This window comes from Eriocheir sinensis, chromosome 65 (assembly GCF_024679095.1).
Source record: "Eriocheir sinensis breed Jianghai 21 chromosome 65, ASM2467909v1, whole genome shotgun sequence".
NCBI classification, from domain to species: Eukaryota; Metazoa; Arthropoda; class Malacostraca; order Decapoda; family Varunidae; genus Eriocheir; species Eriocheir sinensis.
This window is the reverse complement of record NC_066573.1, coordinates 9,601,716-9,629,617: the sequence shown is the minus strand read 5'-3', so window position 1 is coordinate 9,629,617 and position 27,902 is coordinate 9,601,716. Positions and strand designations below refer to the sequence as shown.

The 27,902-nt window shown below is 43.8% G+C and overlaps 1 protein-coding gene across 1 annotated transcript; it reads left to right on the top strand.

The window, feature by feature from the left end:
• Nucleotides 1-25,153: 25,153 nt before the first annotated feature.
• On the top strand, nucleotides 25,154-27,551 carry LOC126987611 (proclotting enzyme-like). Its single transcript, XM_050844733.1, has 6 exons — nucleotides 25,154-25,318; nucleotides 25,631-25,683; nucleotides 25,869-26,407; nucleotides 26,521-26,741; nucleotides 26,869-27,071; nucleotides 27,280-27,551. Exons 1-6 carry the CDS (start codon nucleotides 25,192-25,194, stop codon nucleotides 27,442-27,444), a joined length of 1,308 nt encoding a protein of 435 aa, XP_050700690.1. The 5' UTR covers nucleotides 25,154-25,191; the 3' UTR covers nucleotides 27,445-27,551.
• The last annotated feature ends 351 nt before the right edge of the window (nucleotides 27,552-27,902 follow it).

Below are 27,902 nucleotides of genomic sequence, written 5' to 3'. Positions count from 1 at the left end.
AAGAAGAAGAAAAACAGTAAGGGGGTACGAGAGAAAGTGATCCTTGTTGTTCCCTTCCCTCGACGGAGAAAACACTTAAAAATAGAAGGAGGACAGCGCCTTTATCTCACTTCCATTAACTCGTATATCAGCCCCTCCCTCCTCCTGTTGGCCGCCCCTCCCCACCCATCCCACCCAAACCCACACTAACCATCCCCACCCCAGCCTACACATCCTTCCCCAGTCACATTAAAGCCCCGCCCAGCCTCATCCCTTCCTGCAACGTTCCAATCTACTTCATCCTGCTTTTTTCCAACACTTTCCCCCCTCCGATCCTTTTTCTTGGCCGCCGAAATACCCCTAATAAAGAGTCATACCCTATTCCGTCCCTGCCCGCCTATTGTAGCCTGTCCTTCCCTGCTCCCGGAACCTCCTCGTCCCTTTCTCTCCAAGCCTTCGACCCCTAACCAGGCACAGCACCCAGCTCTCCTTCCCTCCTTAGTTGAGCTTAAGGACGTGATCAGGTAACACTTTACGATGCTAATGGTGACGGTGCGGCGCCTCCTGTCCCTACTCCTGCTGCCCCTGCTTCTGTGTTCCCTCCCCTCCGCCAGTAGCAATGAAGAGCAAGGAGGAGGAGGAGGAGAAAGAAGAGGGGTACAAAGAAGCCTCTCTCCCGGTGATGCCCTCGTGGAAGGTAAGGTTGGTATTATTAGACACTTTTCCTTCACACATCAGCTATTTCTAAAGGTTAAATAGGGGGTCAGTAGGGTTCTAATGAGTGTTTCTTCAGGTTCACGGTACAGAGGAAGGGTCAAACTACCTCCAGGGTCATAAAACTACTCCTGGAAATGCTCACAACTCCTAGGAAAGCCTTGTTAAATATGTGTTCTTGGGCTGCGAAATGTCTGATAATACGACCCTAAGTTTCCACCAGGACTTAGGCAACCATAGAGCGCCACCTGATTCTGTCTCTTGTTAGCTGCGACAACTCAGCAGGTAAGATGTCCTCCCGCCACTCTTGTCACACCATTCATAAATTTCTCTCTGACGTCCTCTCGCTCTTCTGCCTTCCACCATCCCAGTCAACACCACAGCCTCCATCTCGTTCCTCCTCATCACATGTCCGAGAAATCTCATTTGTCGTCTTCTTATTGTTGTCATCATTTCCCTCACCACTCTCATCTGCCTCAGCACATTCTCATTAGTTCTTCTTGCTCTCCATGGTATCTTGAAAATTCTCCTCCATAACCTCCATAACCACATTCTTCTTATAAGATTGGTATTATAAGACATTTTCAGTTCTCACATCGGCTATTTCTGAAGGCCAAAGAGAGGGTCGATCGAGTTCTAATGAGTGTTTCTTTAGGTTCACGGTACAGAGGAAGGATCAAACTACCACCAGGGTCATAAAACTACTCCTGGAAATGCTCACAACTCCTAGGAAAGCCTTGTCAAATATGTGTTCTTGGGCTGCGAAATGTCTTATAATACGACCATTATTGTTGTCATCATTTCTCTCACCACTCCCATCTCCCCATCATTTGTTCTTCTCGCTGTCCATGGTATCTTCAAAAAGGTAAGTAATCAGTTAAAACTCACTTACATGAATAACAAGAAAAAAAAATTCCTCTTCTTGAATCAAATCCTAATTAGCTAAAGTAAATAAGACTTCCAAGGCAGCTCGGCGCGGGCGAGACTATGCTACTCGGATGTGAGGGAAAATAATTAACCTTTGATATCACTACCTGGAAGTTAATTAAGAAGAATCAAGAGAGAAAGAGGGACAGAAAACGCAAGGTTAGATATCAATTAACGTCATTACCTGTGCAGCGAGTTGTATAACGATGCCACGTACAGGTTTTCATTGATATTGTTGTTGTTGTTGTTGTTGTTGTTGTGTAGTAGTAGTAGTAGTAGTTGCTGTTGTTGTTGTTGTTATTTTGGTCCTTCCGTTTCATTATCATTTTATCATTTCTTATATGTTTTTTTTCCTCTTGCATCGTTCTCCTTCTCCTCCTCCTCCTCCTCCTCCTCCTCCTCCTCCTCCTCCTCCTCATTTTCACCATCACCATTTTGTTGTAGTTTTTATTATTATTATCATCATCATCATATCATCATCATCATCATCATCATCATCACTATCGTTGTCAGTGAGGGGGCAGAGGCGATAACAACAACAACAACAACAACAACAACAACAACAACAACAACAGCAGCAGCAAAAAACCGGCACTAAGGTGGACACACACACACACACACACACACACACACACACACACACACACCAGAACGTTGTCATGGCTCCCAGACGGACGGGCTTGTTCAGGACGAGAAAACAAACGATTCCGAGAAAAATAAGGATGGTCGCAGGAATGTCGGATGCTGCGAGATGGAGAAGGAGATGAGAGGAAACATGAAAACTTAATAATGAAGTAATTCCTGGACTATATACTTCAGGCACTGCATAGTACATAATACCGTCATGCATAATACACTTCTCGAGTATTATTGTAATGTTGTTGAATCCCCGCTTGTGTTGTGTTGTCATTCACTAGCGTTTGTTTGTTTTTTCACATTAGAGACCTTTTTTTATGCCCTTGAACTGACTTCTCTGCTGTAAAAAAAAAAAAATAGTAATAAAATAAATAACAACGATAATAATAATGATACTACTACTACTACTACTACTACTACTACTACTACTACTACTAATACTAATACTAATTCTAATACTAATACCAGTAGCAATACTAATACTAATTCTGATACTAATACCAATACTAATACAAATACCAATACCAATACTAATACTAATTCTGATACTAATACCAATACTAATACTAATACCAATACTAATACTAATACCAATACTAATAACAACAATAACAGCAATACCAACAGTTGTGAGGTCGCCGAGGAAGCAATAACAGCCGGTTCGGTCTCCAATCGGCAAACAGATCAGCACGGATATAATGCTGCATGGGGCAAACACGAGGCATGATTCTCTCTCTCTCTCTCTCTCTCTCTCTCTCTCTCTCTCTCTCTCTCTCTCTCTCTCTCTCTCTCTCTCTTGCGCGCTCTTCTTCTACCCTTTTTCTCTGTTGATATGATGATAATGGTTATAATGATGGCGATGGTGATGGTGGTGGTGGTGATTGTGGTGATTGTGGTTGTGATGATGGTGGTGATGGTGGTAGTGGTTAGTTTTGGTGGTGGTGATTCGTGTTATTGTTTTCTCTCTCTCTCTCTCTCTCTCTCTCTCTCTCTCTCTCTCTCTCTCTCTCTCTCTCTCTCTCTCTCTCTCTCTCTCTCTCTCTCTCTCTCTCTCTCTCTCTCTCTCTCTCTCTCTCTCTCTCTCTCTCTCTCTCTCATTCCAATTTACTATATCAATTAATGGTTGAAATTCAGTTTGCAGAAGACTCTTTTTGAACGTGACAGTACTGAGAAGTGGAAAAATTAAAACGGCCGATTCAACAGACTTTTTTTCACATTAACTCTCGCATATATTAACTCGGATTTTTTTAAACGATAACTTTTCTCATTTATCTGTAATGGCCACGTCAACTCAGTGATGGACGGTTCATATTTTCACGGCCAGTAATGAGGTGCAACTTTCCCGATACATTTATAAATACTTCACTTTGATGTGCGGCAAATTCCTCGGTATAAATATGTAGCGTATTCTTTCACGGCGAAGCGAGCTAAATTTCGATAACACGTCAACTGCATGTAATTATATAGTCACCAGCACGGGCGGTGTTATTATATGGAAATTTGGTGACCTCAACTTCCAGGCATGACTCCGAAAATAAAACTGAGAACATAATTTAACTAGCGAGATCTAGCTGTGACGCAAAACTTTAGGGAACTCACTGTAATAAATAATGGCTATGAACGAATGTAACTCCATGGTCGCCGGCTGAGTTAAAATGACGGGTATTCAGATAGATAGAGATTGATGTGTGCACGTCAAACTCGGAGCAACAACCCCAGAACGGTAACCCTGCATGAAGATAGTTGAAAGCTGTCAAAACAAAGAGGAAAAAGATAGATAGACAAATGCAGATAGACAGCGAGAGAGAGAGAGAGAGAGAGAGAGAGAGAGAGAGAGAGAGAGAGAGAATGCCCTCCAGTGGTGACGTCAGGAAGAATTATCAACATGCCGCTGAAGGAGGACGAGGAAAGTAGACCGCCATACTTCACTTCGGACGTCTAACGAACCTACACCACACAACTGTACACTCCTACTGTACCTTCACAACTAACCCACTTCCTCTTCGCACTATACCCTTGATTCCCGGTAGCAGCGACGGGCCAAATTTGTGGCTTTACCGTGTACCAGCGACGGGCCAAATTTGTGGCTTTACCGTGTACCAGCGACGGGCCAAATTTGTGGCTTTACCGTGTACCAGCGACGGGCCAAATTTGTGGCTTTACCGTGTACCAGCGACGGGCCAAATTTCTGCCATGATATAAACCTCCCAAAATAGATGATGCATAAACTGATCACACATGCGTTGATATATATTATGAAATGGTTTGCGTGAGTGATGATTCTTTCTCATTATTTTGCTTAGAGGGGCCTTTAACCTAACCTAACCTAACCTAACCTAAGAAACATGACCCCCGCAGCTACCGGGTAAAAAAAAATGACCCCTTTCACACCCTTCCCCTCTACAGGCTTTATTACTAACGTGGCCCCCTAAATGACAACCGGAGAGTGCCAAACTAACCTAGGCTGTCGGGGGTGTGGTGGGGATGGTGGTGGTGGTCGGATTAATCGGCCTCTGCAACCACCACCACTATCACCACCACCACCATCACCACAAGGCTTACCACATATCTCACCGCCAACACTCATCCCACAGGGTCGTCCAGAATCCCCCCAGAGAGCGCCCTGGAGTCTTCCCAATCAAGCTTCTCCTCTCAAATGTGGTGGCCGTGGTGGTGGTGGCTCTCGGATGCCGCCACCACCACCACTACCACTCCTACAACCACCACTACTACAACCTCCCCTACCACCACCACCACCACTAACCCCATCGCTACCGCTGTCATCGCCATCCCTCCTCCCAGAGTGCCACTAGCTTCGTCTTCGTCAGTGGGAGCGTGTGGGTTGAGTGGGCGTGTGGTGGGTGGGGCGGAGGTGGAGAAGGGAGCGCTGCCGTGGGTGGTGGGCGTGAAGGACAGGTCGAATGTGACTTACTGTGGCGGGGCGCTCATCTCCCCTCGACACGTGCTCACGGCTGCCCATTGCCTCGCAGGGTGAGTCAGAGGGTCGTATTTTAAAACATTTCGTCGCCCAAGTTCACATATTTGACATGGCTTTCGTAGGAGCTGTAGGCCTTTCCAGGGGTAGTTTTATGACCCTGGTGGTAGTTTGACCCTTCTTCTGTGCCATGAACCTTAAAAACACATGAAAACCAGATTGATCCCCTCTTTGACCTTTAGAAATAGTTGATGTGAGAAGCGATGGTGTCTTAAAAATACGGCCCAGAGGCCCTTCCTTCGCATGTTAACTTTTCCCGGGCAATGAACGCCTTCCTCCTCTTCACATAAGGCTTGAGTTCACCTGTTCATCATCTCATTACCTGTGCGAGTAAACACCTGCCAGCTCTTTTTATAGGATTCAATTCACATGCTCATAATAATCTACAGCTTTCTCCCTAATATTTTAAAAAAAATTCCGAGTATGATTCAGTTTGCCTTTTTTCATATAATTTCTTGCCTGATTATACCATGCCAATACGTCATTCCTCCCCAGCCTCGTTATTAGTCTCATAAGTGCTAGCCCTGACCACCTATGCGACCAATAATTACCCACCTCAACATGTACTTTTCAGCTTACACTTCAAGCTTTCTACCTATAAGGCTTTTCCAGTCCTCCAAGTAATTCCCGGATCATTAGTTATTCTGGCTTCAATAGTGAACGTCCTTTATGTATCGTCTGTACCTTTCCCATATCAAATACATTGTTATATAACCCTCCGTCTACCCTTCCCAGACCATACGTTACCGATCGCCCAATATTCGCAGCCATATAATCATTGTCAGTCCTTTTCATGTTTGGTTTCATTTAATTTTCACGCAGGTAATTGCAATTCCTTTTAAAGCTTCAAATTGTAAAAAGGAGAGAACACAAGCCAATCGAAAAAACAAACACGCTGAGAAATTAAGTCTAGAAAACCATTTAGTAACAGCGTTTTAAAGTAGCAGAGTTTTTAACTGGAAATGAGTCCACGTTTGTTTGTGTAGTAAAAACAACGACGAAATGAAAGTGATGGAAAAAAGTCTCTTAACTTGATTTCAATGCACCACTTGACTTTTCTTGTCCTGGTGTTAGTACGAAAACCCTCTTGATACAGCAAGACTAAAACCTGCTGCCACTTCCCTGAAAGAAAGAAAGAAGGAGAGAGAGAGAGAGAGAGAGAGAGAGAGAGAAACGCGTGGCAGCCCTTCACATCTAAAAACATACATTAATGACCAAATCCACCGAGTCTCAGCTATTGAAATTCTGATGCTGGATTATAACTCACAATTCACTGAGCTTCAAGACACACGGCAAAGTAAGAGACTCCAAAACGATGCAGCGGCGGGGAAGAAGCACAAACTGAATGACGAAGAAACGAGGAACTGCCAGAATGTTTGCAAGTCGGAGGAATGTCAAGGTTAATGACGAAGAAACGAGAAACTGCTGGAATGTTTGCAAGTCGGAGGAACGTCAAGGTTAATGTGGTTGTGAGTTCTAACTTTTTCTTAAGAACGGGAGAGGAGACGCTGGAGTGGTATTAAAGTTGTGGACGTTTTGAAGGACGAAGAAGCGAATGGCTGCCAGAAAGTGAGCTAATTCGAACGAAGGTTAAAATTTACGTAGTTCTGAGTGTTTTTTTAAAATTTTATGAACACACTTGAATACCGTAGAAATTGCGGACGGTGTAGAATTAGAAAGAAACTCTACGAGGATATGCAAGTAGTTATTTCACCTTCTCTTATGAGGGGAAAAAAATTGAAAAATGGAATTGTGTTGAGAAAATATACTCTGATAACACACACACACACACACACACACACACACACACACACACACACACAAGGGAGTATTACACTGTCAGCGTCGGCAACTCTAATAATGCTTTCCGATCCTTCTCATTTTTACGTTATAATTCCATCCCTCGCTGCCACACCTTCCTTCACACACGGGCGTAATATTCTGGTCTTGACAAAGTAATTAAAAGGCTTCAATCCCCCATAAGGCCCTGCTATCCAATTTCATCCTCCATGGCGTAGCTACACACAACAGACGTTCCCTGGTTCCCTTATCCCTTCGTATAGGCCTCGAACATCACACCATCTCTCTCTCTCTCTCTCTCTCTCTCTCTCTCTCTCTCTCTCTCACTCCATCTTTCGCCTCGTTTTCCACTCTCATACCATCTTCTGTTAAATCTTCTTCTTGGTTAACTTGTTGCTAATGGTTCTTTTTCTCTGTCCTATTACTGTTCTTTAGTGACCTCAGCCTACTCCTTTTTTTATTGTAAAGGAAGCAGCTCAAGGGCAAAAATATATAGATGAAAAATACCCGCTAGTAATTGCTCCTATTAATTAAGAGAGCAGAGAGAAGTATACGAGTAAAAATACGTAGATAACCACAAGAAGAGTAGAACAGAAAGGTGATAACTGCGGGCGACACTAATTAAGGTTTTATTTTTAATTGGGGACAACTTACTTTTTTCTTCAAAGTCTACCGAATCGTGTGAAGGGTGGGGGGGGGGGGGGGAGGTGTGTGTGTGTGTGTGTGTGTGTGTGTGTGTGTGTGTGTGTGTGTGTGTGTGTGTGTGTGTGTGTGTGTGTGTGTGTGTGTGTGTTACCTAACCCTTCAGACACCTTTGAAGCCTTAATGAGGGGTTCCAAATCTCTTTTAAGGAGTTCGTGTAACCAACCAATTTCCCATTACCTCAGGCTTCTCTCTCTTAATTACGATTTCTGATTAATACTGATTGCTACAACTACTACTACTACTACTACTACTATTACTACTACTACTACTACTACTACTACTACTACTACTACTACTACTACAACCACAACCACAGTCTCTCCACCCCTCCAGGACTCAACTCAATCCCTAGCAATCCTCTCCATCTCAAACTCAATGCGACAGTCCATTAGAAGCCCCTCACTTCGGCTCCCATTGTTAGTTGGGACGGAGCTGTAAGGAGGCAGGGAAAGGCATAGGGGAAGACATGGTAGGGAAACGGGGGCAGGGAGAGGTAGGGGAGGGCATAAAGGGGGGTTCCATCTCTTCTATATCCCCCTCTAAAGCCGCTTACATCATCATTAAACAATTAGCTGGTTGGAGGCGCGCACTGGTTTGGCCTAATGTATACCATCTGTTGTTGTTGTTACGTGTGTTTCCCTCGGTTGTACGGGGTTACTTTATGGTGCATTTGTTTATGTTTTTGACTATTTTGATTTGGCTTTTGTCTCAGGGTTTATTACTGCGATCTTTTTATTTAGGTAGTATTTATTAGAGGTAGTTTATTATAGTATACGTGTCTAGAGTTCCATTTTAGCGTACGTTAATGACACTTCCAGGAAAGGGGGAAGAGTTGGGACGGGCTTTACACCTCCCTACCAATCTACCTTCCTTCCTCATCCTCCCTCCCTTCCTTCCTTCCTTCCTTTCTTCCTTCCTTCCTTACTTCTTCTCTCCCTCCTTCCTCCTTTCCTCCCGCCCCTTCGTTAGCTGGAGTTCAGTTTTCCTTTGGCAGAATCTTGTAATACGCCGTTTCTAATCATTTTAATTTAACGTTTGCTAATTAAGATCATGTTTGCGTAGGATGGAGATGATGACTCGTCTTTCTCTCGTGTTTATTACCCTTGAATTCCTCCTCTGGTGTAAAAAAGAATGCAAGGACCTTTCTCTCCAAAAGTAAATATAGGTACTTTTCCTGAGCCTACATATTATCACCCTCAAGACGGAGATATAACGTAATAATCAAATATGTAAATCAAGATAACTAAATAATTAAATAAAAGAAAAGGAGGCCATTCTTACCAAACAAGCCTCCGCCATTACACCTTCCTTCCTTCCTTCCTCCTTCTTTCCTGCCTTTCTTCCTTCCTCCCTCCCTGTCTCCCTCTTACCCTTCCTTCCTTCGTTCGTTCGTTCGTTCCTTCCTTCATTCATACATACATTCAATTCACTCTTCCTTCCGCCCTTCCTTTCTTCCTCTTCCTTCCTTCCTTCCTTCCTTCCTTCCTCCCTCCTTCCCTCCTCCCTCCCACCCCTTCGTTAGCTGGAGCGTCTGTATAATTATGTTCTCTCTCGTTAGCATCATTTCCCTCACTACCTTATATAATCATTTCCCTTTCACCCCCTCAGCGCCGCCGTCAAGAACGCATTTCCCCTTCACGTGGTCCTCGGGGGGCGCCGCGCCGGGACAACCCACGCCCTCTACCACGCCCACTTCGGCAGGGCTTCTAAGTTCGACAATGACATCGGCCTTCTGGTGCTTGAGGAGGCCCTGGACCCCCCCACACTAATCCCCTGCCTTCCCCTGCCAGGTAAAGCATGGCTCCCCACCTCCCTGCCTCCCCCGCCACACCTCCCCCTCTCTACCGTCCCATCTATACCTCTCCCCTCCCCGCCTGGCTTATCACAGCAGTTTTCTTTTCTTTCCCCCTGCCATGTAACGAATGCTCTTCTTTCTCCTCTTCCCGTTTCTTCATATCCTTTAGCCTTCTCATGCCAGTTAATGAATGCCCTTCCTCTCCTCTTATCTCTCGTCCATACGTAGTGTTACATAACTTTTTTGAGCTCTTTAAAAACTAGTCAGCGGGTATGGAAGTATTGAGGGAGAGGCGCGGTCGTGAGCTGAGTGGAGTGGGGGAAGTGGGTGTTCACGGTTGGGCTGGAGCGTGATGGGAGTTTTTAGGAAAGGAATCTGGACAGGAAAAAATGTGGCCGAGTTGTTTGTTGGTATTCCATAACGTGGCCACTCCTCTCTGGCGTGTTGTGAGGGTTGTAAAATGGGCAACATAACTCTCACCACTCCCACAAACACACACAAAAAATATATAAAAAAAATACACAAAACAAAATTCAAATAAACATAAAAATAAACATTCTACGTCTCGCATTTACTCTTGATGCGCCTCATGTGTATATATATATTTTCCATGAACTCAGGCACTTGCGTTAGTTCAATTAGATAACAGAAATGAAAAACAAAAAGGAAATATTAAAAGTAAGCCTCTCACAGCACCCCCCTCTCTTTCTCTTTGTAGGAGCGGCATGTCGCGTGCGTTTTTTACCTTCGTGTATTTTTCAGCCTCAGGTCTGCCTCCTCCTCCCTTGAAAACTAAATAACAACAGCAAAGACATGGGGCTATATATTTTTCTGTGAGTCTTCCTCGTAGTGCATTTCCACTCGCTTTCCGTCCTGTCCTCTCCTCTTCCTCCTGCCTCGGTCCTCTCCTGCTCCTTCCCTCCCTAAGTCCTCCTTTTCTTTCTTTCCCTCTTCCTTCCTTCTGCTAGCTACCTTTTCCTCTCTTCATCCTCCTGTCTCTGTCACACACATTCTCTCTCTCTCTCTCTCTCTCTCTCTCTCTCTCTCTCTCTCTCTCTCTCTCTCTCTCTCTCTCTCTCTCTCTCTCTCTCTCTCTCTCTCTCTCTCTCTCTCTCTCTCTCTCTCTCTCTCTTTATCTACCTATCTATCTATGTATTTATCTATCTATTTTCATCACCTGTGTTCAGACATCAAATACATGCGTGCAAAAGAACATTTATTTATTGAAGTTCCCCATTAAAAAAAATATATAAATAAATTAAGGGCAGACTCCACTAGATTCACATCCAACCAACTCCTGACTACATTTTCTCAGTCACACATTCTCGATCTCGGCTCCCGGCGCCGTCCCGACGTCAGAAAATGTAGCCCTCCACGGTGATCGCCATCCTCCGGCAGGCCATCTTCGGGGATCGTTGCGGCTCCGCCACATCTCACCGGCCGCCGCGGCGCGGCAGGCCGCACGCCGACAGTTTTGGAATGTTCAAAACAATCGGCGGCTTCGGCGCCCTCCACGACATCGTCATCTGCCGGCAAGAAACCAAGAACGTCGGATGTCCATCGTAACAACGTCGTTTCGTAGGCGGCAATGCTCGGCACTGAAGGGGATCTCCTAACGGTGGTCGTAACGTAGGTCTGACAGCGTTGTCACGTAACCGACTGCATACAGATTTGGCAACGGCGCCACGCCGAGCACCTGTTCGGGGCGGAGATGGAGTGGCGGCCGCCGGGGGTATATAAACAGGTGTTTCCGGTCCACGCTCCCTCTTTCGCTCCATTTTTTTCCTGACCCACACCCGGCGTGCTTTTATTTGTTTCTTCCACTGACGATACAACAGCAGCAGTCGGGTCAAATCTATTGTCTGTAGCAGGTTGGCCTGGTGGCGGTATTGGAGGAAGGCAATGACATAATTCTGGATTGTAGCCTCCATCATGCAGTCTGTGGGTGGTGTTGGCCTTCTGGAAGAGCGGGGCAAAGTGTGGTCCATGGTGGGCACGCTCCCTTTTTATTGTCATCTGGACACAGGTGACGAGGTCTCAAGATGATCGCCAGCAGTCCTAATAACGTCCTAATAACGTCGTTATCACCCCTAGATGGTGTTACGATCGTCCTTTTCCAGTCGGTGTCAGTTAGGACTATCGTCAAAAGCCGTGACCATTATGTCGGGAGGTCATCGCTCCCCACATACGACGGTCGGAACACCGTCCGCACCCATCGAGATGTCGTCTTAATAACGTCGTTACTTGGCGTAATGCCGTTGCAGCAGCATACCCATCGCCACACTCAGGGTCACGCAGCCAGGATTATCGGCATATCGAACGTCGGGACGCCGCCGGGAGTCATTGTCGTGAATGTGTGACAAGGGTTTAAGGCGCTCTCTCTCTTATCAGACAGCAGACTGACGGAGGGCGCAGCGGTGAGGGTGGTGGGCTGGGGCGTGACCTCGGAGGACGGGGGCGGCAGCGGGATCCTGAGGGAGGCCCAGCTTACCGTCCTGACCTCCGAGACCTGCCTCAGCGCCTACCCCAGAGACTTCAACCCCAGCAAGATGGTCTGCGCGGGGAGACCTGAGGGGGGCGTGGACTCGTGCCAGGTAAAAGAGAGAGAGAGAGAGAGAGAGAGAGAGAGAGAGAGAGAGAGAGAGAGAGAGAGAATAAATGGATGAATGAATGAATGAAAATGTTTGTAGCATGAAGTCAAATTTGGAAGATATGAAGTGGAAAAAAAGATGAGAGACCGGGGACAAGTGAATTGAAATGTGTGTGTGTGTGTGTGTGTGTGTGTAGCCTAAGGATACGTGGGGAAGAAAATGGGATGATATCAACAGAGAAACGCCGAAAGAAGGAAAACGGGAGGAGAACGGAGACGAAAAGAGAGTAAACGATCGGAGAATGGGTTGGAGTAATTATTGATGCAAAGAAGAGAAAAGAGAGTAAAGTGAGATCAATGACATGGAAGGTAAATATCTCTCAAAAGTAAAGGGCAAAAGTAAAAGGTCAAGGAGAGAAGTTAAAACAAGAGTAAAGGAATGCGAAAAAAAGAGATAATATAAAATGTAAGGATCAAATAGAGTAAAACGTAACACCAACCACGGAAAGGAAGAAGAGAATGGGAAAGAAAGAGGAAGGAAATTTAAACCGCAGCTTGAGAAGGAAAATAATAGAAGAAGGAGGAGGAGGAGGAAAATAACACACATTATCGGGTCGAGGGGTACAGACGGAATTAAATAGAGTGGAAAAGTGGAGAAATGAACCTGAGGAGTGACGGAACGAATAAAAAAGCTTCATAAATTAACAGGAGAGACTGAGAGTGAAGGGAAACAAAGCAACAACACCATGAGAAAGGATAACCGAGGGGAGAAAGAGGTATAGGGGATAGAGAGGATAATTAACCACAAGGAGAGGGAGAGGGAGAGGGAGAGGGGAAGGAGAACTAAACCATGTGAGGGCAGACTGAGAGAAGGCAAGGGAGAGAAACTACGGCAATTTACAAGGGGAGAGAGAGAGAGAAAGAGGGAGCCAGATATAGAACAGGAATAAGAGGGAAGAGAAAGGGAATGAGAGAGAAATACATAAGGGGAAGGACTGAGAGAGAGAGAGAGAGAGAGAGAGAGAGAGAGAGAGAGAAAGCCTAGTCAACATGGCGTCACCGTCTTTTGATTGTGAATTTTTAAATGTTTTCGCTTCCCTGTGCAATTTTATCATTCTATTGCCTCTTCCCCTCCCTTTCCTTTCTTTCCCTTACCTCTTATTTCCTATCCTTTCCCTTCCCCTTCCTTTCCCTTGCCTTCCCCTTCCCTTACCATACCTTAATTTTTATTTTATTTGAGTAGAGAGCGTCAGATTGTTCCGATAGCTTTTATAACCTGTTTTTTTGTTCATGTCAAAGGAGGGAAGACTTATCGCCACATAGAGAGAAGGAAGGCAAGACCCCCTGAGGAGTCTTCGTCAAATAAAGTTATATAAATATGGATAAGTATATAAGTCATCTGCCTACATTGGACACTCTTCAACACAATCTCTCTCTCTCTCTCTCTCTCTCTCTCTCTCTCTCTCTCTCTCTCTCTCTCTCTCTCTCTCTCTCTCACACACACACACACTGAGGTAAAAGGTAACAAGCATAAATCTAAGAAATGGGGCAAGGTGAAAATCCCACAACTGAAGAAAGCAATTTAAAGGGCAAAAAAGAAAAATGTGGAGATATGGAAAAGCGTGACAAAATAAAAGTTAGGAGCGGAAGGGAAAAACGAATACAAATTGTTGGCGACGGAAAGCCACGGAAAAGGGAAGGACCCAAAAAGGTTTCAACTGCCGAGACGAAAAAAAAAAAAAAAAAAGGAAAAAATACCGCGTGTTACCTGAAATTAATTGAGACTTTTCAAATCATAGATAATGGAGGACGGGAAGCAATTTTGAATGCTTATTATTTTTTTCCTTATTTTTTACTAATACTGAGACTTTGCGTTTGATAAAGCACACAGTCGAGAGAGCACAAACGCACTGCTTCACGCCGAAATAAAATAAAGCAAAAATAATTACATTACATTCGAACAGTTATCATCAAAGAACTTTCAATATTTAAACAAAAAAAAAAAAATGTGTGTGTGTGTGTGTGTGTGTGTGTGTGTGTGTGTGTGTGTGTGTGTGTGTGTGTGTGTGTGTGTGTGTGTGTGTGCTGAAAACTTAACAATATTCTATGAAATGTCATTAAAAAATTCTGGCATTCAGGGAATTAAATAAAAGATTAAAATATACTGAACAAAATTCAAACTAAACCCTGTCTGTTATTAATGAATATTCTCTCTCTCTCTCTCTCTCTCTCTCTCTCTCTCTCTCTCTCTCTCTCTCTCTCTCTCTCTCTCTCTCTCTCTCTCTCTCTCTCTCTCTCTCTCTCTCTCTAGGGGGACTCCGGCGGCCCTCTGATCCAGCGAACCGGAGAAGGAGCAGGAGGAGGGGCAGGAGGGGCAGGAGGGGGGGCGGGGTGGGTGGTGCAGGGCGTGGTCAGCTTCGGGAACGGCTGCGGGCGCCCTGAGTACCCAGGCGCCTACACCAGGATAGCCAACTTCCTGCCGTGGCTAACGAGGGTGCTGCTGCTGTACCCCTGACTCTCTCTCTCTCTCTCTCTCTCTCTCTCTCTCTCTCTCTCTCTCTCTCTCTCTCTCTCTCTCTCTCTCTCTCTCTCTCTCTCTCTCTCTCTCTCTCTCTCTCTCTCTCTCTCTCTCTCGGACAAAAATCAACAAAAAACATCAAAAACAACAAAAGAAACATAAAACATCATCTGAGGCAATATTTGGATCTCGAAGTTTGTGCCGGAAACCATTTGATGTCGAAAGAGAAAACCGGCGAAAGAGAACTTGTAAGAGAAGAAATGCATCTCTATTCCCTTCCTGGCGATCGAAGAAGCTTGCTAAGACGGTCAACAGGTGGATACGGGTCTCGTTTTGTTTATTTTTGTTCGCATGTGTAAAGAGAGAAAGAAGTTACCATCGTTGTTGTTCAGCCGTTGCGAAGAGAAACGCTCAACACGAAATATAAGTCATTGTGAAGCATTACTTGTGTTTTCTTTAACTATTTCATGACATTACTAAGCCTTACGTCAACACTCTAAAAAAACATGTAAGGAGAAAATGAGGAAAGTTAGTAGAAAGAAAGAATAATATTTAAAGAAACAGAAAACAATGAATAAAAAAAGTAGGAAAATTAAATATGAAAAAAAAATGGTAAGTAAGCAAAGATTGAAAGAGAAGAAAAACAAAAAATCTGACAAAATACAATACAAAATAAAGAAAAGGGAAGGAAAGAAAAGGGAAAAGAGAAAAAGAGAACAAGGGCAGAAAGCGAAAGCTGAAGAAAAAGAATAAATAAGCAAAATGGAAAAAAAGGAAGAAAAAAAGAAAAAAAGAAAACATAATATACAGAATAGAGAAAAAAAGAAAGAAAGAAAAATATAGAAAATAAAATAAAGCTGCTCAACACTACGAACACAGAATAAACAAAAACACATACATTTTTTTTCCCTTCTCTCTCTCTCTCTCTCTCTCTCTCTCTCTCTCTCTCTCTCTCTCTCTCTCTCTCTCTCTCTCTCTCTGTTTCACAAACAGTTTATATTGTTGCCGGTGTGTGAACTGGGCTGAGGCAACTGACCGGACAAGGAGACAGTTTCCGGCATCGCTGCACCACCAGAGCCCGTGGTGCCGCCTCCGCTGACCGTGTGTTGTGTCACTCTGCGCTCCGGCTGGCTGGCGGTAGGAGCGCAGATGGGTACTGGGCTCCCCCCCACGGCTGGAAATGAATAAGGAGGAGGATTTGTGTTTTGTGTCTGTATATCGCGCCCTCGACTCATATGTGAGGCCCAGCACCTCCACTTCCTCACGTGGCGTCAGCTTGAGTCCCTCAAATTCTCTCTCTCTCTCTCTCTCTCTCTCTCTCTCTCTCTCTCTCTCTCTCTCTCTCTCTCTCTCTCTCTCTCTCTCTCTCTCTCTCTCTCTCTCTCTCTCTCTCTCTCTCTCTCTCTCTCTCTCTCTCTCTCTTCTTCTTTCTTAGTTTCATATTTTCACATTCTTCCTCATTTTTCTTCTATACTCCACCATTTATTCTCTTTCTTTATCTCCTAATAGTTTTCCTTCCAAATTTTATACTTTTCAATTGGATATAAAGAAAAGGAGGGAAAAAGAGAAAAACACGTAGCTCCTCAACGCCGTGAACAAATATAATAAACTTTCAGCCGGATAAAATGTTAAAATATATATGTTGCTGTTTTAACGCGTCATATAACTGTCTGTCCTTTCCTCGACTTCCTCTCCACAGTGACCTTCGTTTCTAGCCGCGGTTTTCATCTTCTGTAATTCCCTCTTACGCGTCTCTCTTTCTCTTTATGTCCCTCTCTCTCTCTCTCTTCTTTTATCTCTTCTCAGTGTCTTGTTTTTTCCTATATTCCATTCTTCCTTTCTTTCCTCCTTTGATCACAATTTTTTTTTTTTTTGCTGGTTTTCCTCCTTGTTTCCTTCCTCTCCTTTCCTTCTTTCCATCTTTTCTTCTTTATTTTTTTTTTTATTTACTTTCTTTCCTTCTTTCTTTTTTTCGCTCGACCTTTCCTTGCACTTTCCTACCTTCCTTTCATATTTCCTTTCCTCCTTCTTTCATTCCTTCCATCCTTCCATCCTATCTTTAGCTTTTTTTTTTTTCCTTTCTTTACCTCCTGACACCCTTCGCTTCCTTCTCATCTTTCCACTCTGATCACATTCTTGTTTTGTGGTTCTTTGTTGATCTTCCTCCTTCATCTTTTTCTCATTTTCTCCCTCCAGCCAACCAGACGCTACACACACCCACACACCCACACCCACACACACAGAAAAGGAAGGACTTAAATAAATCCCTTCAGCTCCCGGCCGGGCTTCGAGGTTCACCTGCTACCACCTCTGCCAGATTATCGTACTCAGAGCATCGTATTTATCTGTTTCTGACCCTCAACTACTGCCAAGAAACACCAATAATTAACCATTTTAACGACAACTATATACGAAGACAGTTATTGGGGTGGAGGAGACAGATTTTGGGTCGGAAATCGGAAAACATAAGAAACTGAGTGCGACGATTTGGCAACGTTGCAAGCTGCTACACACCTGGACTGGGGCGGCCAAGGTGACGCCGACCCCCGCGCCCCGAGGATCAGCGCAGAAAGACAATAATGACGCGCCTGGGATTATTCTGAACAGCCGCGGATTCTCAAAAGGTAAAACGAGGATTAGTTAAAAGCGATTCCAGGATATCAAGAAGATGAAAAAGCAAAGCGGATTTATAGTTTTGCAGGAAAGGCAACAGCTCAAAGGCAAAGACAGAAAATAAACATTGCAAAAAGGAAAAGAAAAATCCCTCATTAAATTCAACAGTAACGCCTGAATTAAATATTTGAGGTACTGAGTATTACTTATTAGAAAATACGTGGATTATAGATTTACACTTTTACGAAATCCAGAAAATGTAAGCGAAAAATACATAAAAATTCATGACCACCAATAACGATAGACCAATAATAATAATAATAGTAAACATAACAATAATAATAATAATAATAATAATAATAATAGAAAAGAATATCTAACAATGAGACAATGGAAGAGTAGTGAATATTTGAAGAAGAAAATGGATTATAGATTTACACTTCACCAAAATCCAGAAAATGTATTAAAAAAAAAACACTCACCACCATTCACAGTGATACCAATATAAACAATGACAATATTAATGAGAGGAAGAAGAAGAAGAAGAAAAGGAAAAGACAAAAGAAGAAGAAGAAGAAGAAAAGACAAAAGAAGAAGAAGAAGACGAAGAAGAAGAAGAAAAAGAAGAAGAAGAAGAACTACAACAACAACTACAACTACAACAACAACAACAACAACAACAACAACAACATCAACAACAACAACAAATATAATACAAGCGGTTTAGGCAGCCTCCCCGGTCCTCAGAGGTCGGGAGGCAACAGAAAAGGGCGCTGGAGGGGCCCGGCGGGAGTGCATTAAAGCTACAAAAGTGCTTCGGGAGAGGAACGAAATAGTTTAAAAGAAGAAGGAGCAGGAGCCGGAGGAGGAGGAGCAGAAGGAGGCCAAAGAGAAGGAAGAAGAGGAGGAGGAGGAGGAGCAGAAGGAGGCCAAAGAGATCGCAGAGGAAGAGGAAAAGGAGGAGGAGGATTAGGGGGGTAGGAGGATAAAAGGAATTGGAAGATGATAAAAAGAGGAGGAGAAGAAGGAAGAGAGAAAGTAAGAAAGGAAAATAAGAAACTGTAAAATAACAACAAAATAGTTAGACTGAAAACATCGATTGGAGGGAAATAAAAAAAACGAAGAAAATGCTGGAAAATAATACAAAAGAAAAAGATAATGAAAAGTGTGAAAGGATAAAACGTGAATGCAAGTGGGTAAAAATAAACAAAACAAGGAAGCTGAACTGCATGAAAAGAGAGAGGAAAATATAAAATGATGAAGCGGAAAACAACATAAAAGGAAAGACGAAAACAGTAAAGAAAATATATGAAAGAAAAGTGCAAAATGTGAAAAGGGAAGAACATACAGCGTTGAATAAAAGGAGACAGAGAAGAATAGACGAAAAATGAGAGAACATGAAAGAAAATACGGAAATAAAATACGAAAAATAGGAAAAAGAAAAAAAAATAATCAGCTTGGAACAGGAGAAGCGAGAAGGCAGAAGAAAAAAGCAACAAATGAAAAAAAAAAGGAAAAATATGACGAGGAAAATAAAGGAAAACAAACAAAAGAGCGAATGGAAAATGGATACAGAGGAAGGACAAAGAAACATGAGATAGTGTAGGACAGGAAGGAGGAAAAGGAGGACAACGAAATCGAGGACAAGTAGGAGGAGGAGGAGGAGATAGGAGGAGGAGGAGGAGGAGGAGGAGGGAAAGATAGTATAGAGATGGAAACATTTGTTGACTTTACGGAGCTGAAATGGATTGAATAAACGTCTGAAACGAAAGATATATATACTCTCTCTCTCTCTCTCTCTCTCTCTCTCTCTCTCTCTCTCTCAATGATATCAAAGCATTTCTACCTTACCTTGGCCGATGGATGATGGGACGTAGGAGAGAGGGACGAAGGGGTGGTGGTGGTGGTGGTGGTCGGAAGAAGAGGGGAATGAAGGGGAGATTGGGAAGGGGAGGAGAGGAGGGAGATTGCAATAAAGGTATGGGCAGGGAAGGTATTTATATTACTCTTCTTCCTCCTCCTCCTCCTCCTCCTCCTCTGTCCTCCTTCTACCTCTTCTCCCTTCCTTGTCTCTCTTCTCTTATTTTCTCGGTTAGTTTTCGATTATCTGTTTTCATTATCTCAAGTTTACGATTTTTTGTTTTCATCTTTCTCTTCAACTTCGACACTTTCATTGTTTTCAGTTTCAAGATTCAAGTTTATATTAGCACTTGTACCGAACGTGTATTGTAAGTCTTTTCAATTATTTCCACGCTGGCTTACGAACGCTATCATCATTATCACCATTATCAACTGCTATCATTATTTTTTTTTATCACTGCATCGTAACTATCACTATTTTTTTTTTTTTTTTTTTTACAGAGCACCGCCTTGAGTTTATCTGTTCGTGTTTTTTTTTTTTTCTCTCTCTCTCTCTCTCTCTCTCTCTCTCTCTCTCTCTCTCTCTCTCTCTCTCTCTCTCTCTCTCTCTCTCTCTCTCTCTCTCTCTCTCTCTCTCTCTCTCTCTCTCTCTCTCTCTCTCTCTCTCTCTCTCTCTCTCTCTCTCTCATTTTTTTCTTTCTTTTTCACTTTTTCATTCTTTTTCTTTCTTTTTCATCCTCTTTCATTTATTTTACATTACTTTTTTTACACCTATTCTTTTTTCCTAGTTTCATATTTTCATTATTTTCCTCATTTTCCTTCTATACTTTACCATCTTTTCTTTTGTCTTTATTTTCGCAGTTTTCCTTCCGAGTTTATATACTTTTTCAAACACTTACTGTCATTTTTCTTCACTTTTCTATCATCTTTTTTTTTTACAACTATTCTTTTTTTCTTAGTTTCATATTTTCATTTTTTTCCTCATTTTCCTTCTATACTTTACCAAAAAAATTTCAAACACTTAGTCATTTTTTTTTACTTTTTTATCATCATCATCATCATTTTCTTTCGCCACGACTTCCAGGTAAAAAAAAAAAAAAAGACTCCACAACCTTCCTCCACCGTTCTCCACTATCAAAGTTTTTTTCAAGGTCTTCCAAAACCCTCCGTCCTTCCCCACTTTTTCTTCTCTCACCTGGAAACAAAAGGTGTGCGGGGAGGTTAATAAAGAGAATATATAGATAACAGAAGCACAGGTAAAATAAAAGCCTTTCCAATTTCTTTACATATTTTAAACGTTTGTAAATAGCAATCATGGAAAGAAAATATAGCGCAACATCAATTGAAAGAGAAAGAGGAGGAGGAGGAAGTGGATGAGGAGGAGGAGAAGGAGGAGGAGGAGGAGGAGGAGAAGAAGTAGAAAGGTGAGTCACTGAGAGGCAAGGAGGAGGAGAAGTAGGAAAATGAGAAGGCAGAGGAGGAGGAGGAGGAGGAAGAGGAAGGAGAGAAGGCAAGGAGGACGAGGAGGTGGAGGAGGAAAACTAGGAGGAGGATAAACCGGAGGAGGAGGAGGAAGACGAGGAGGAGGAGGAGGAAGAGAAGTAGGAAGGTAAGAAGGCAGAGGAGGAGGAGGAGGAAAACTAGGAAGAGGAAAAATCGGAGGAAACTGAGGAGGAGATTATAGGACTGGGGGACAAGGGGACAGAGGGTACAAATAAAATGACTCAAAAATAAGGAAAAAGAAGGAATAGAAATAAACGAAGTAAAGAAAAATCAAACAGAAGCACAGTATCTCATTTACCTAGTGTGTGTGTGTGTATGTGTGTGTGTGTGTGTGTGTGTGTGTGTGTGTGTGTGTGTGTGTGTGTGTGTGTGTGTGTGTGTGTGTGTGTGTGTGTGTGTGTGTGTGTGTGTGTGATGCTAATGAAAATCTAAAAAAAATATATATATGCATGGACCCTGAGGACAGCAGGAGCAATATTGCGAGTCAAAAGCCTTAAAAAAAAAAAACACCATGGCTGATTACTGGAGAGAGAGAGAGAGAGAGAGAGAGAGAGAGAGAGAGAGAGAGAGAGAGAGAGAGAGAGAGAGAGAGATACTATATAACATCCTTTTCGTTTTCTGTTCAATATACAAACATCTTCAGTTATTACACCTGCTTTACCTGCATATCTGTCTCTGATTACCTGTCTGCCTACATACCTTTCTTTCTCTCTAATTACGTAGCTACCTGCATACTTCTCTTATCTATTAACCAGTCTTTCTTCTACTTTCTATTGCCTGCCTCATTCTACTCTTCTTCCATGTACCAAAGCTTCCAACATCCCCCGCACACACACACACACACACACACACAATACCGTATTCTCGTATAAATGTCTCTCTTTCCCACAAATTCGTCGACCTCTGTGTGTGTGACAAAGGGAGACCACAAAAGGTAGCGACACACACTCACAATGGGACGCGGCTTCTCCTCCTCCTATGATCTTTGTGTTTATTTGTTGGGGTCGAGTCGTAGGTGGAGGATAAGGTGGGGTAGCGAAAGACCCAGTGAAAGCTCCAATCAAAGGCTTCTTGTACCGCAAAAGAGGAGGAGGAAGAGGAGCAAATCGTGGGGATGAAGGTGAGAGAGATGACGAGAGGAGAGGTATGGGAAAGATGGTCTGAAGGTCTTTGGAGATATGGAAGGAAAATAATGGGGAAAAATCTTTGATGTGGGAGGTGAGAGATGTTTAAGAAGAGGGAAGGAAGAACGGCAGGAAAAACAGATGGAAATGAACAAAGAAAGAGGTCGTAGAAGTCGTATATGAAGGCCGAGAGGAGCCGTGAAAAATAACATTCCGCTCGCCACCTCGCATTTGAAGCTTCGGGTAAAAGAAGGGCTTATTCAGCTTACTCAAACATTCGGTGCTACTGGGGTCGACAACCTCTCCGCATTTGAGGCTTCGGGTAAAAGAAGGTTTTATTTAGCTTATTCAGACATTCGGGGTCGACAACCTCTCTCTCTCTCTCTCTCTCTCTCAAAACACCTCAAAAGCCTTCTTCCGCCCGTCTCCGCTAGGATCATCCCTCATCCCACTGGACTCGAAAGTTTCCGAGGCGATTCACTTTTTTCAAATCACTGGTAAGAGTCTTTCCGGCCGGGCCTTGGCAGCGTGATTTGTATTAATGTCTTCTTCTTGGGTGTTTTAGGGAGTTGGTTAGGCTTTGTATTAATGTCTCGCGCACCCCGAACGGACAATGGAGGGAAGAGTGGTCGAGGAAGATCTGGAGCGTCTTGTGTTCATCTTGTTCTTTCCTTGTGTTCTCCATTTCTCTCTCTCCCTCTTGAACTGTGGGATATCTGGAGCGTCTTGTTTTCATCTTGTTTTCTCCTTGTCTTGTCCATCCCTCTCTCTCCCTCCCGAATTGTGGAATATGTGGAGCGTCTTGTCTCTATCTTGTTCTCTCCTCGTCTTCTCCGTCTCTCTCCCTCTCGAATTCAATTAAACTCGATATGCATAAGTTAGCCTCCGCAGCAGAAATATAAAAGGTAGCAACTAGACTTATATAGACCCGGAAAGGCGTATGAAGGGCTGTGTTCCTCCTGGTTTGTCTCGCTTACACTTCTTAGTCAAACGAGACCCATTGAAACTCGGTAAACATAAGTTAGCCTCCGTGACATGAATAGAAAGGGCAAGAAATAGACTGGTATATGGACCTAGAAAGGCGTATGAAGACTTGTGTTGTTCCTGTGTTGGTAAGCGGGTCATACAGATCTAGAAAGACATATAGAAGGCTGTATTGTTCCGGTATTGTTTATTTATTTTTTTATTTTTTTACGTCTATGCCTATGGCGCCGGTAGGCTTGCTTGAGGGGCCTGGATGGTGTTCGGCCCTAGCCCGTCATGGCGCAGACAAGTGTTTATAGTGGCGCCATCTTCTCTTGGCTCATGCTGCCCCAAGGAACTCGTTCTTGATTCACTTGGACGGTTTCCTCTAGAGTCCGAGTTGATGGGTGGTCTTCAGGACAGCATGTGGGTAGTCTTAAGCCACTCGGCGGTGACTGAAAAATCCCAGGTGGTAGCGTGGGGACTCGAACTCGCGTCGTCCATCACGCGGTGAATGTGGGCCCAGCACGCTACCACTCAGCCACCGCCTACCCAACCTCCGAAGACTTCTTATCCATCATTCCGTCTTCATCATCAGCCAAACCTTTCCTCTCATTATCTCACTCACCTCCTTCCCTACGTCTTCCTCCTCTTCCTCCTCCTCTACGATCTCTTTCTTTGTCCATTTCCGTCCGTTTTTCCTCTCCTTCTTCTTTCCCCTTCTAAGCCATCCCCCACTTTTTCTTTTCTTTTTTACAGCTAAGGAGACAGTTCAAGGGCGTAAAGAAAAATATTATAAAAAAAAGCCCGCTACTTCACCCACGCCAAGATCACCTCTCAGGTAAAACAGACTGGCAGACAGACTAAGTTCTTAATACGCACATAGAGAAAAACAAGATTAACAGACTGAGAAATACAAATACAGACATACAAGTACAACAATACCTCATACTGAATACACATGAAATTAGGTTTATGCGTATTTGATGGTCAAGTAAATTAAACGATACTGAGGCACATTACAGAATCATTATTACACATTAACACTCAGCGGGTTTTTTTCTTTTTTCTTTGTTTTTGTTTATATTGCCCTTTCGTTGCCTCCCCTGCTGTAAGAAAAATAAGGTCGAGGATCCGGTTATGTTGAAGCGCGATACAGACAAGGACATAAAATAGCGTGCCTTTTTTTCCTCCGGTATTGACAGAAAGGTCACAGCTCGTAAAACAACCCACTCGCCACGTTGCTCTATATTGTTCTGATAGAGATATTTTTTTTTACAACAAAGGAGACAGCTCAAGGGCACAAAAAAAGTAAACAAACAAACAAAACAAAAAAGCCCGCTACTCGCTGCTCACAATATCTGCAAACAAACAAAAAAACAAAAAAACGAACACGCACGCTGAATTTTATATAGAGAAATGATAAACAAATAGACAAATAGACGCAGATAAACAAAAGCAGATAAAAGACGATACATATTAGTTGGCAGATAAACGCGTTGCTATAGAGACATATAAACAGGTAGATAGGTAAATAGATAGACAGGTACAGATAGACGAGGATAGGTAGGCAAAAACAGATAAAGAAAGGTAGATAAATAGGCATATAAATTACAGGTAAAAAAGGGTATAGAAAAATAGATATACGAATAGACAGGCAGATAATTAGGCAGATAAGACACAGGTAAAAAAAACTGAAACCAAGATATACAGGTAATTAGTCACAGGTAACTACGCTTCTTTTTGCGGTTTGATTGACTGACTAACGAACTCTAATTACGAAGCGATAGCACACGAATGAAACAGGTAATTACCAAGGTGTGAAAAGTAATACCTCTCTCTCTCTCTCTCTCTCTCTCTCTCTCTCTCTCTCTCTCTCTCTCTCTCTCTCTCTCCATAATTAGAGAGAGAGAGAGAGAGAGAGAGAGAGAGAGAGAGAGAGAGAGAGAGAGAGAGAGAGAGAGAGAGAGAGAGAGAGAGAGAGAGAGAGAGAGAGAGAGAGAGAGAGAGAGAGAGAATAAGTGTGTGTGTGTGTGTGTGTGTGTGTGTGTGTGTGTGTGTGTGTGTGTGTGTGTGTGTGTGTGTGTCGCTTGCAGAAGAGGAACAAAGTATGAGAGTTGGAAGAAGAAAAGGAAGAGGAACCGAAGAAGCAGAACAGGCAAGAGGAAGAAGAGAAAGAGGAAAAGCAAGAAGGAAGAAAGACTAAAAAAAAAAAAAAGAGAATTAAATCAGAACTAAAATCATGATAACGTGCTGAGTAAAATTAGGAAGGTGGACACACACACACACACACACACACACACACACACACACTTATCCTCCCCCCTCCCCGCACACACTGTTTCATTTCCCTTTCGAAGCAACAAAGCTCTAAACCACTCTGCTTGTCTCGGTACTGTGCTGGGAAGGAAATCAAAGCAAGGGTCGGGATGGGCTGAGGCGAGGAGGTGGGCGGACGGACAGGGCCACATGCCAGTCCACAGCCGCGGCCCAGCGAAGAATACTCCAGCGACGGTAGTGATGGCGGGGACGTGGGTGATCGTTTTGGTGCTGGGTCTCTTGTGCGGTTCCCCTCTTGGATGCTTTGGGGACGATGGTGAGTGGATGGGTTGTTAAGGGGAACCAAATTGTCTACTACTGTTGCAGGTTCTCTACGTCTTCATGGTCGTAGAAGGGCCTTGGTCTTTTGCTGTCGTTCAATCATGTGTTTTTCTTTTATCTGGAAAGTTGTGATGCTTAAGGGGCTATTCAAGTGTTCTGGATTAGTGTTCAAGTCGATACTTTGATCTTCTTGCGTTGATAATTGTTTTGAGAGGGATGATTTTTTTTCCCAATGAGTTTTATATCCAATGCTGTTCGGAGTTTGTCTTTATATCCAATGCTGTGACCGAAGTTTTTTTTTCCAAAGCTGTGACCGAAGGAAGTGGTTTCGAATCCACAACAGAGTACCCCACTGAAGAGGTAAGTACTGACAGTAAGGGTCATCATATCTAGTTTGGCTTTCCGTGGTTAGTTGCCATTTAGAGTGGTTCAGATCGGTTTCAAAGCCTTGCCAGTACTCCGAATCCAATATATTATAAAGTTTATTGGTAAAGTTTGTTAGTGTTCAGTTTGTTAGTGTTCTGCAGTTTCTCCTCCTCCCTCAGACCACGACACCCTCTCTGGAGACCACGACATCCTCTCTGGAGAATGAAACTACACCTTCCAATGAGAATGTGTCAACTACAACCTTAGGAGGTGACATGCCCACTACACCCGCCAGTGAGAACATCGCGACCACGCCTCCCCCTGAGGACGTGAAGGCCACTACTACAGACTCCCCACACGCCGCCACAGAACAAAAAGACTCTGCCCTCCTCGACGAACAAACTACAGGATCATTAACCGAGGAGCAAACAACCACGGAGTCCGCGACACTGGGCCAATCCCCACATTCCAGGAAAAGGCTGTATGACTTCGCTACGCCGATTCTCCGCGAAGTGTACAAACTTGATGGCTTCCAGCGGCCTCCGACCTCAAGAAGTTCCCTGTGTGGCTCACGGGGCCGCATCATCGGGGGTCTGCTGGCCTCTGTGGGAGAGTGGCCGTGGGCTGTCGTGGTGAAGGACAAGAACGACGTGCACTACTGTGGCGGCGTGTTGATCTCCCCGCGACACGTCCTCACCGCCGCGCACTGCATTGGACAGTAAGTTTTTTTTCGTTAAGCCAACTCGCTGTTCCTACAAGTACAACAGTCTGATTACGCAATTTAAATCAAAATTATCTGCTTCATTAATCCTTTAATCTCCTCCCCCGCAGCCCTGACCTGGCCAACCGCTATCCCCTGAAGGTGACTGTTGGGGACCACGACCTCTCCACGACAACGGAGGCCATTTCCACGACGCGCTGGGTGCAACAGGCGATGCAGCACAACCAATACGACCACGAAACTACCTACAACAACGACGTAGGGGTGATGGTGGTGATGGACCCCATCGACACCCAGGGACAGGTGGCGCCCGTCTGCCTCCCTTCTGCGCGTGAGTGCCAGGCGTGAACGGAGGGCTTGGCTGTACTTTTCTTGCGTTCCTTCCTTTGCACTGCATTTTCAGTTCTGACATCCTCCTGGCTACTATATAAGGTTTTGACATGGTTTCATCTTTTCAGAGTTCCAGCTTTCGGTGGGAACGAAGCTGTGGGTGATCGGATGGGGCGCCACCATGGAGGGCGGCCCTGTGGTGAACGTGCTGCGAGACGTGCAGGTGACCGTGCTGGCCCACTCGGAGTGCCAGACCGCCTACCCGAACCAGTACCGCAGCGACAGAATGTACTGCGTCGGGGACCAGGCAGGGGGCAAAGACGCTTGTCAGGTGAGATGCAGTGTCAAGGTTAAATTAGCTTATAACGCTTGTCAGGTGAGATGCAGTGTCTGGGTTTAATTAGCTTATAAGTGTAACCTTGAAATTACTTGAATTTGAACCTCGTTCCTTCAATTAGCTTAACTTTTACTACTTGAAAAGTCTTCTTTACTATTTCCTTAAAGTTTACTAAGAAGAGCTTTCATTAACTTTTTTCCAGGGCGACTCCGGCGGGCCGCTGCTGTACAAGGACGCCAGCGACAAGTGGTTCGTGGTGGGCGTGGTTAGCTTCGGCACGGGCTGCGGGCGGGCGCAGTACCCCGGCGTGTACACGAGTGTGCCCTTCCACCTCGGCCTTATCAACTGGGCCATCAACAACGCGTGATTGAGTACATACGGTTCAGCCTCGATTAGCTCACTGAACACTAATTGGTTTACTCTTACTATTGTAGAGATGGGAATTAATAAATACATTTTAGATTGTTTAAACACCACGAAACTTTCAATTAAGCTCTCTGAATTCCTTAGTCCATATGAGGCTGAGGGTTCGTTAAAGAAGCGAATGGGCAAGATGCTTGAGGAAATCCTAACGGCAGGGCTTTTAAAGGACATGACTGTTTACACGCGTGACTAAAATAATTCTTTCCATTCCCTACAATAATACTTTGCTCATCCTAATGTTTATATTCTGAGGTTGGAAAGGGAAAGGGAACAAATTCTTGCCAAAAATTTGCCGGACAAATATTTCTATCCATACCATGTTGCTGATTCATACCAAAAAAATGCTAGAACTGCATAATAAAATTTCAAAACCTAAAATATGAGTAAGATACCTGAGAAACC

Coding starts and splice junctions, on each gene's coding strand:
- LOC126987611 (XM_050844733.1), top strand. CDS start 25,192: ATGCCAGTCCACAGCCGCGGCCCAGCGAAGAATACTCCAGCGACGGTA. Junction 26,408..26,520: donor GCCGCGCACTGCATTGGACA/GTAAGTTTTTTT, acceptor CCTCCCCCGCAG/CCCTGACCTGGCCAACCGCT. Junction 27,072..27,279: donor GGGGCAAAGACGCTTGTCAG/GTGAGATGCAGT, acceptor ACTTTTTTCCAG/GGCGACTCCGGCGGGCCGCT.